Here is a 10,634-nt window from a genome sequence, read left to right on the forward strand (position 1 = left end):
CTTTAAATATTTAAAAATTGCATTGTAGAGCTCTTTAATGTCTTTGGTCAAGTTTATTCTGAGATATTTTTTTTTGCAGCTATCTTGAAAGGGAGTGTTTCCATGTGCTCTTTCTGTGATTGTTTGTTATTGGTATATAGAAAAGCTACAGACTTTTGTAAGTTAATTTTGTAACCTGCCATTTTACTGAACATGTTAATAATTTCTAGATGTTCTCTGGTCCTAATTTTTGGCATCTCTTAGTTATAATATCATATCATCTGCAAATAGGGATAATTTGATCTCTTCTTTTCCAGTTATTACTCCTTAAATTTCCCTTCTTTTGTCTTATTGCCCTTGCAAGAGTTTCAAACACTATGTTAAAAAGGAGTGGAGATAGTGGACATCCTAGCCTGGTTCCTGATTTTAATGGGAATGCTTCCAGTTTTTCTCCATTTAGAATGGCTGTGGGTTGTTGTATGTGGCTTTAATTATGTTGAGGTATGTTCCCTCCAGTCCAGTTCCCTCTAGGACTTTGAAAATATATGCATGCTGAATCTTGTCAAAAGCCTTTTCTGCATCTATTGAGATGACCATGTGATTCTTTCAGTCCATTTTTATGATTTATGATGTTTATTGACTTATGTATATTGAACCATCCCTGCATCTCTGGAATGAAGCCGACTTGATCATGGTGGATGATCTTTTTAATATGTGTCTGTATGTGGTTTGCAAGGTTTTTTTATTATTATTTTTAGTTTATGTGTATGAGTATGTTGCCTGCATGTAGGTAATTGTACCCATGTCATGTAACGCCAGCAAAGACAGAAGAGGCCACCAGATACCCTGGAACTGGAGTTATGGACAGTTGTTAGCTGCCAGCTGAGTGCTGGGATTTGAACCCAGGTCTTCTGCAAGAACAACCAGTGACTGCTGAGCCATCTCCCCAGCCCCAGTTTGCAAATATTTTGTTGAGGATTTTTGCATCTGTGTCATTAAGGATATGGTCCATAATTTTCTTTTTTGGTTCTATCTTTAACTGGCTTTGGTAATAAAGTGATGCTGGCTTCATAGAATTTGGAAGCTCTCCCTCTAAATTTTCACCTTCCCGCTCTCTGACCCGCCCTCACTCTTCAGGGTCTCTTGCTCAGGGTGCTACCTGAAAAACCATGTAACATATTTTTATCTGAATTTTTCATTTTATATCTTGGGTAGGGAGGTAGGAAATGGAAAAGCTTACAAAGAAATGAACACCCGACACTCGGCACCCAGCTCTGCGTCGCTCAGCAGATGGTTTCCACGCCATGCCATAGTCACTGCTAGCTTTCGCCCATGCCTCGTGGGCCCGCAGTCTTGCCCCAGGTCAGTAAATACCCCCCCTCAGTCCATGATGAGATGAGATGCCAAGGCCATCTTTTTTTCCACACCCACCGCCATCTTTCTCTCCATGCCCTAGCAAGAGCCATTGGCTGCTTCTGTCCCAAGATAGCGCCCAGAAGCCCCTCCCTCGGTGGCTAACTCTCTGCAGTCAATTCTCTGCAGCAGGCCCCGCCCTTTGGAGGAACCAGGCCCCTGGGACATGCTCTCCCTCCATTTCTATCTTTTTGAATAAATTAAGTAGCATTGGATGTAATCTTCTTTAAATGTCTGGTAGAATCTTGCTCTAAATCCATCGGGTCCTGGGCTTTTTTTAGCCAGGAGGTTTTGTATTACTGTTTCAATGTCCTTATGTGTTATGGGTCTATTTAAGCTATTGATCTCTTCTTGGTTTAGTTTTGGTGGTTCCCATGTTTTTAGATACCCATCCATTTCTTTTAAGTTTTCAGTAGTGTATAGGTTTATATAGTATCCCTTATAATGTTCTGGATCTTTTTGATGTCTTTTGTGATGTTTCCCCTTTCATCTCTGATTTTGTTGATTCTGAGATTCTCTTTCTTTCTTTAGGTTAACTGGGCTAGTGGTCTGTCAATCTTGTTTATCTTTTCAAAGAACCAGCTCTTGGATTCATTGATTCTTTGTATTGTTTTATTTGTTTCAATTTCATTAACTTCTGCTCTGATTTTTTTTATTTCTTCTTGTCTGCTGCTGGGTTTGGGTTTCATTTGCTGTTGCTTTTCAAGTGTCTTGAGTTGCAATGTTAAGTCATTTATTTGTGTTCTTTCTGATTTTTTAATCAGAAAGCTATAGCACTATAAACATCCCTCCAAGGATTGCTTTTAACATGTCCCAGAGGTTTTATGTTGTATTGTCTTTTTCATTTAGTTCCAGGAATACTTTTATTTATTTCTTCATTTATCCTTTGACTCACTCATCATTCAGGAGTGTGTTGTTTAATCTCCATGTGTTCATTTAGTTACTAGTGTTTCTTCTGGTGTTGATTTTAACCTTTATTGCATTGTGGTCTGATAGAATGCATGGAATTATTTCAATCGTTTTGTATTTGCTGAGGTTTGTTTCGTGCCCCAGTACATGGCCAATTTTGGAGAAAGTTCCTTGGGGTAGTGAGTAGAAAGTGTATTCTTTGGTGCTTGGGTGGAATATTTGGTAGATGCCTGTTAGGCCCATTTGATGTATGGTATTGTTTAATTCAGATGTCTCTCTGTTAGTTCTCTGTCCTGTTGACATATCTAATGGAGACAATGGGGTATTGAAGTCCCCAACTATTAATGAGTTGAAATTAATCTGGGTCTTAATGTCCTGTAGTACTGTTTTTATGAAGTTGGGTGCACCAGAGTTTGGTGAATATACGTTCATGATTGTAATATCTTCTTGGTCAATTGTTCCTTTGATCAAAATGAAGTGGTCCTCTTTGTCTCTTCTGATTAGTTTTAGTTAAAAGTCTATTTTGTCAGATATTAGAGTTGCAACACCTCCTTTTTCTTAGTACCATTCATTTGGTATATTTTTTCCCATCCTTTCACCTTAAGGTACTGCCTGTCCTTGAAAGTGAGATGAGTTTCTTGCAGACAACAAAAGGATGGGTTTTGTTTCTTAATCCATTCAACGGGTCTGTGTCTTTTGACTGGGGAGTTCAGTCCATTGATATTTAAAGCTGTTAATGAAAGATACGTATCGATACCTATCGTTTTTATTTCTGTTCACATTCTTGGTGTAGCTGTGCATTTCCATAGTTATAGCTTCATTAAGTTTCTTTCTGCAACCCTTTGGGTATAAGCCATTCCTTTCTTTAGCTCTTTGTATTGCTTCAAGAACTCTCTGAAAGGCTGGTTTTGTGGACATGAATTCCTTCAGCCTATTTATGTCATGGAAGATTTTTCTTCCCCCTGTGACTATAATAGACATTTTGGCTCGGTATAGTAATCTGGGTTGGCATCTGTGGTCATTTAGACTAGGGAATTCTTTCGTCCAGGCTATTCTGGCTTTCATAGTTTGTGCTGAAAAGTGAGCTGTAATTCTGATGGGTTTTCCTTTATATGTCACTTGTTTTTCTTTTGCAGCTTTCAATATTGTCTCTTTGTTCTGTATGTTTAGTGTTTTTAGTATGATGTTCCATGGAGAGTTTCTTTTCTGGTCTTTTCTATTTGGTGTTCTATAAGCTTCTTGTATTTGCATGGACACATCTTTAATTTGGGGAAAATTTCTTCTACAATCGCTGTTGAAGATCTGGTCCATACCATTATCTTGAGATTCTTCTCCTTCTTGTATGCCTATGATTCATAAGTTTGGTCTTTTTATGGTGTCACATAATTCCTGCATATTCCATTCTTGTGTTTTCTTAAATTTTTCATAATCTTTGCTTGAGCGGTCTAATTCATCCACTTTATCTTCCAATCTTGATATTCTGTTTTCCATTTCATTCATCCTATTGGTGAGGCTTTTTCCAGTTGTTTCTAATTGGCTTACTGAGAGTTTCAGTTCCTTCTTCACTTCAGCCTAAGCATTCTTTAATAGTTCTCTTTTCTGAATTCATTCAGAAGTTTATCCCTATCTTCTTTCAGTTCTTGAATTTCTTTGTCTGTTCTTTAAATTCACTAAATTCTTTTATCATGTTTATAATTGTTCTTTTGAGTTCCATGTCCTGTATTATCTCTAGAGGGTTCTCATTGTACTCCTCTAGAGGACTGATGGTACTTGGTGGGGTTGTACTATTTTGATTTTTCATGTTATTACTTTTCTCTGTGACTTTGGCATGTGGATTTCTTTTGTAGATTCTGGCTCTTCTATGAGACTCAAGCTTTCCTTTGTTGAGTTTAGTTCTGCTTATTTTTGTAAACTTTATGTGCCTTTGTAGTTTACTTGTTGGACATAAAAAGCTGGTTGGTCTAGGCTTCAGGCTGTCCCTTTTGAGTTTATATTGGAGTGGCCAAATTGGTTTTGTCTTGCTGCTCAGTACTTCCCACAGAGGCCCAAGTTAGATGAGGATCAGCCACTTTCAGGCTTTCTCCTAAGGTCTGGTGGGAGTGCCCACAGAGGCCCAAATTGGATGAAGATCAGATGCTATCAGGCTTTCTCCTAAGGTCTGGATCCCTCCAGGAAAGATGCTGGCCTCAGGAATTTGAGGGCTGGGCTGGCCTTGGAGCAGGGCCCAGGAAAGATGCTGGCCCCCAGGGATGCAAAGGGAGGTAGGGACAAGAAGAGGCCCCAGGGCTCCTAGGGAGTACAGGGAGGAATTGGGTTGGTCTGGATGCAAAGGATCAGGAAACAGTGGGGATTCTGGGCTAAGAGGTCAGTCCACAGGTCTGGGGTGTCACAAGAGATAGGCCAATGTCTCTGCTAGAAGGAGAGATGAGGTGGGGGAGCTGGGAGGGTGAATGAGGCTAGGGGAGCCAAAGGGCAGTGAGTGCAGCCAAACTTACCTAAGCAAGCTGCTAGCTCCAGGAAGCTGTGGGGTTGGGCCACCCAGAGATGCAAAGGGAGGTGTGGACTAGAGGGAGGAATTGGTTTGGTCTGGATACAAAGGATCAGGAAGCAGAGGAGAGTTTTGGCCAAGAGGTCAGTCCAGAGGTCTGGGGTGCCAAGAGAGGAAATGTGCCAGTCCCCCTGCTAGGAGGAGAGATGGGGTGCGGGAGCTGGGAGGGTGAATGAGGCTGGCGGAGTCAAGGCACAGTGGGCACAGCAGCCAAACTTACCCTGGCAAGCTGCTGGCTCCCCCATGTCTTATTTTAAAATTTCTGGGCATCTAGCACAATCTCTTGCTTGACATCAGTCTTCAAAAAAATATTTGAAGCTTGAGCTGCTGATGCCCCCGAGCTGCTTGTTCTCCTTTGTTCTTTTAGAAAGAAGAAGAAATCGAGATGGCTGTAATCTACCTGCAGAAGTTACTCCGGGGCAAAGCCGTGCAGAATATGGTGAGTAGGTCCAACTGCCAAACCTCTGTTTCTCCTTTTTTATTTTATTTTATATTTTTTATGTGTATGAGTGTATTGTCTGCATGTATGCAAGTGTGCCCCTGTGTTGCGTAGATCAGAAGATGGTGACAGAGCCCCTGGAACTGTTGGTAGACAGTTGTTAGCTGCCATGTGGATGGTGTAATGTGAACCTGGGTCCTCTTAAAGAACAGCCAGTGTTCTTAACCACTGAGCCATCTCTCCAGCCCCCTTGTTATTAAGTGTTCTTAACCACTGAGCCATCTCTCCAGCCCCCTTGTTTCTCCTTTGAGAGTAAATAATTTCAAACACACCTTTGCTTGGTGTGCTCCCTCCAGCACCTGTGTCTCCTGTTTGGCTGTCCTCTAGAATTTCTCCCTTTCCCTTCTACTATGTCATTTGTCCAGATGGGCCACACAGGTTCAAGAAAGAGGAACCACTTGCTTGCTAGTGCCACAGCTGTAACTCTAGTGGTGTGAACACATCCTTAGAATTGCTAACTCCAGACGTTTGCTCATCTGAATTTGGCTGTTACAGCATTATAAACCAAGAGGAAGTCCCTAATTTTCCACTAAGTCATAACAGAATTATTTGAGTTTACGTACAGCCAGCAATATTTGTATGTACAGTACAGCATTATAAATGGAGTAGCTGACAGCACTAACTATAGTTTTGAACCCCCCACTATCTGCCCACATTTTACTCTGTGTTCCACATGCATCCTCTCATTTTTTTTCCTACCAGGAATCTCATAGACAAAGAATTTGAGTGTAAGGGAGGTTTAGTTAACTAGCAAATCCAGTGCTGGACCTGACTGTAAGCTTGGCTGGGTTGTTGGTTTCTGCTGCTGCAGAGACACACCTCACCTAAAAATGGACTAATGCAAAGCCCTCTTTCGTGGTTTCTCTCCAGAAAGCTGTAGTTCTTCAGATACTCAGTTGTGCTGAGTAAGTCCGGGGCAGTTGGCCGGCACCTGCACTCAGCGCTCTTCCCTCTTCTCTCTGTAGCCTGTCCCTTCAGGGAGCAGATTGTGTGCTACAAGCCAGCGGTGTATTCATTGGAAAGAATAGTGTCAGCCCAGGTTTTGTTTTGTTTTGTTTTTGTTTGTTTTTGTCTTTTTGAGACAGGTTTTCCCTGTAGTCCCAGATGACCTGAACTCACTATGTAGACCAAGCTGGCGTTGAACGCACAGAGATCTGCCTGCCTCTGCCTCCCGAGTGCTGGGACTAAAGGCGTGTGCCACCACGCCTGGCTCAGCCCAGGTTATTTTAGAGGCGCACAGGAACTGAGTGGATGGTGCTATTTTCTTAGTATGACCCTGTAGCCATTATCTTGTTGGTGAGGGACGGAGCAAACCGAGCCTCTTCTGGGCCTGCACCAGTGAGGGAGCAGCACCGAGGGCTGGATTATGCAGCTCTGTGAAATAGCCTGGGTGAGTCCCAAAGGCAGGACTGAACCCACTGCTCACTGATGAACCCAGATTACTTCATGCCCCGTGGTAGTCTTGGCACAAGGTAACAGGCAAGTCTCTTCTTGATTTGGTATAGATGTTTGAAGGCAAAGAAAAGCGGCTGGAGTTGATCCAGGCGTTGCGCACCACCCACGCCCTGCAAGAGGACGAAAAGCTACTGAAGAGAGCAGAGAGGAAAGAGACCCTGGCTGTGCGACGACAGAGGGACCTGCATGAGCACAAGGTTCTGCCTTTCCAGCCTGGCTCCTCCTTGTATCCTTGCATTATAAAAGCAAAAGATGAAAAGATTTTTAAAATTCCTCCAGGACCCCAGAACACTTACCAGCATTCTGCTGCAGTCCATAATTTGAATAGGGATGTGCCCTAACCGAATGGAACACGGTGTCTTTATTTATTTGTTTTGTTTTGTTGAGACAGGGTCTCCCTGTAGCCCCAGCTGACCTGGAACTCATTCTGTTGAGATAGATGCCTGGCTGTGTCTTTTATTGGGGGGGGGTGATAAAAAAATCCCCCAAATAAAACAAAAACAAAAAGAGAGACAAAAACAAAACAGAGACAAAAACAAAAGAGACAAAAACAAAAAAAGAGACAAATGAATTTTTCAACTTTTAAAGATGTTTTCCTTTTTGATTTTTCTTAAATGTTTAATAACTACTGTATTCCAGTTTGCTGGGACTTAGCAGAATTAATAAGCATTTTTTTTTTTTAAAAAGCAACAAGTTCTGGGCAAGGTGGTGAGTTCAAGGGCCAGCCTGGTCTATATAGTGAGTTCCAGGCCAGCTGGGACTACAGGGAGACCCTGTCTCAAAAAGACCAAAAAAAACCAAAAAATTAGCTCTTATTTCAGAATTTTGAAGCCACATGTTGCTAGCTTTTACTGGCTAATGCCCAATAAATACGCTACTCTCTCCTGCTCTTTGGTGCCCTCAGGCCCTGGTCAGGCCCTCCCACTCTGCCACCTGACATGGCTGAGGACTGGGGCTCTAAACTAACAACAGATACCCTTTCTCCTGTTCTTTCCCAGTGTTCATCTCTCTTTCCACACTCCTTAGTGCTGTTGAGGACAGAGCCATCACATCCAGTTCCCAGAAGTCTATAAACTGATCTGAAAAAGAGTTTGAAGAGTTAGGATTAAGAAAGTAACACCTTGCAAAGTTAATTTGATCATCTTTATATATATATATATATATTATTGTTATTTTATGTGTATGATTGTGTTGCCTGCATGTGTGAAAGTGCACCCATGTCATGCAATGCCCAAGGAAATCAGAAGACAGCATCCCCTAGAACTGGAGCTACAAATGGTTAACCACCATGTGGGTGCTGGGAATCAAACCGGGGTCCTCTGCAAGAGCAATCAGTACTCTTAACTGCTGAGCCACCTTTCGAGCTCCAATTTTTGATCATCTTTTAATAATACCCCCAATTCCTGTGCTATATGAGAACTGAGAACAACGACAAGCGACTTGGAAATGACCACAGCTTTATTTCTTTTACATGAGAGCAAAGCTATAGATGGTCAGTGAGCTGGAAGGTGTAGGTGTGAGGGTAGGGGTGGAGCAATAAGAAAGCCACCAGCTGTGCCACCTAAAAATAAGATTAGAGAAAATGAGGAGAATGTGAATGGACATGGAGATTCTGCATCTGGTTATCCAAGAGTCCTGGAGACATTCAGTTAGAGTGGAGAGCCATGAAGCAGTAGGTCCTGAGATGGGATGGAAAGATGCCCTCCTTGGCCCTTTGAGGGGCCTGATAATAGACTTTGATATATGCAGCTAAGCCAACCTCACAGCTAAGGATATTCACACAGCTAAGTGAGAAGGGATGGTTTAGTGGGGAAATGGTTATTCTCCTGTGGACTGCCCACCTTCAGCTGTACCCAGGCAACAAAGCCAGGCAGGGGTCTGAAAGAAGATACACTCTAAACCCAAAACAATGTTGATCTCCTCTCTTCACCTGCCATTTCTGTAGAGAACTGTCAAGAAAACACATGGCTCCCAGTTTTGTGATGCGTTAATGATAGGACTGCAGTAGAATCCCTTTCCTAAGTACTTCTCCTTTCAAATTGCACTGCCCTTCCTGAGAAATCCTAGCTCAATTTCTTGGAAAGAAAACATGTTAGACATGAACAGATAGCCATAGATCTTGGGCTTAGCATCTGCCTGTACCCTTGCAAGTGAGAGAGTTTATGGTCCATGAAACCAGAGAGGGAGTCTATCTGTCACCCCTGACTTGAGGATCTACTATGCATGAGAGTAGTGACATGCTCTCATTTCACTCTTTACTACTCCTTGTTTCAAAAGTAAAGTTGAACTTTGGGATTAGAAAGTATGTGTGGGCAAGGGTGAGGATGAGGGGGCTGTGCTAACAACTGCACTTGATAGACAGTCTCAGCTGGCAGCCTCATTGGCTTTGATAACTATGAGACTTCCTTCCCTGATTGAAACACAAACCAAGCAGCACGTGGTGGAAAGAAGGGTGCTTTTCTCTTATGCCCAAGGAGAAGGAATGGGACAGGATAAGTCATCTTAAACGTTTTTCTTCTTATGTCAAAGCCAAGGCACAGGGGATTCATAAACCAGTGGCTTATTCCTGACTGAGAATGCAACAGCTCCCTTATTTTACTTCAGTGATCACATAGAGACATCTAGGCTTCTTTCCTATACTATTTCAAAGATTATACTATTATACTATTTCGAGCTAATAGCTTTGAAGTTACTAGAAAGACTAAAAAGTACCAAGGTTTTTGACTTTCATGTTATCCAATATTTTAAAATTCCTCAAGCTCGTATGAAAAGATGAGACACTTTAAAACTTAAAAGTTACCATGAGTGAATTTCTGGGTGATTCTATTTTATTAAGCTCCAATATTATCTTTAATAAGAACCTTCTCACTTCCTCTCATGTTCAACTTTCTGCACAAAATTGAAAGAAAAATATATTGAGTCTGGTTGCTAAGATAAATGTTTTGCTAAGTTCTCTTCATAACTTGAGGGCTGTGATCCATCAGCGACTGACTGGGCAGTCTCACATCTAAGTTTGTGATAAGTTTTCCTGTAAGTCCTCAAGGGATGGCCCCAATTGGGGCATAGCATCCTGATAAAGATTGTTCCCACAGCAAGTTGGCTGCCATGCTGTACCATCCAATACTTAACCATTCTGAGGTGGAACTCTTATCCTGAAAGTTGTTACTGTTTTTAAGGTGTCACTGGTTGAAAACCATTTGGGTGACCTGGAAGGAAGGGCACTGGCAGACATGTTTGACTTCCTCTCCAAAGAGCTGGTGAGACTGCAGGAGGAGAGGAGGATCCACGCCTTTGCCATGCTGGCCGAGCGCCAGCGGCGCATGCGTGAAGCAGAAGAGAGTGGTCGCCGCCAGGTGGAGCTGAGACTCTTGCAGCAGGAGGACCAGATATTTAAGGAGGCAAGTGAGGGCAGCTGAGTGTATGAACACCATCCCCCATCCCTCCCGGAAAGCCAGGTTTAACCACAGACATCTCATACTATGATTTTTCTTGAAATCTGATGGACATTTCATGACATAAAATGGCATTTGTTTTTTATTTTCTTTAGCAAATACGCACTGAATTCCTACTGTATACTAGAAGGTACAGCGGTATCGTGAATACTTTGTAGGGGAAAATCAAGCACAGTCCTTTTTCTCCTAGAATTTAAATCACATAAATCATGTGCATAAGAATAAAATTAGAAAAGGCGACAGTTCCATGAAGGGAACAAATGGGGCACGCTCATCACGCCATCACGCATTTTAGAGAGGTTAAGCCTACAGACTGTGTGAAGAAGAGGTTGAGAGGAAAAACGGGGCGGGGGGAGTAGGGAAGGGAGGGAGGGAGTAG

The 10,634-nt window shown here is 42.3% G+C and overlaps 1 protein-coding gene across 3 annotated transcripts in view; it reads left to right on the forward strand.

Moving 5' to 3' along the window:
- Maats1 (MYCBP associated and testis expressed 1) overlaps positions 1-10,634 on the forward strand; it is a 62,734-nt gene that overhangs the window by 41,438 nt on the left and 10,662 nt on the right. For all 3 annotated transcript variants that reach the window (XM_008842900.3, XM_029568238.1, XM_029568239.1), the window contains 3 exons: positions 5,217-5,288; positions 6,854-7,000; positions 9,980-10,201. In XM_008842900.3, the coding sequence (XP_008841122.1) occupies positions 5,217-5,288; positions 6,854-7,000; positions 9,980-10,201 (441 nt within the window). The remainder of the gene's footprint in view (positions 1-5,216; positions 5,289-6,853; positions 7,001-9,979; positions 10,202-10,634) is intronic.

Source organism: Nannospalax galili, unplaced genomic scaffold (assembly GCF_000622305.1).
Source record: "Nannospalax galili isolate Female #2095 unplaced genomic scaffold, S.galili_v1.0 scaffold18, whole genome shotgun sequence".
Classification (NCBI taxonomy): domain Eukaryota; kingdom Metazoa; phylum Chordata; class Mammalia; order Rodentia; family Spalacidae; genus Nannospalax; species Nannospalax galili.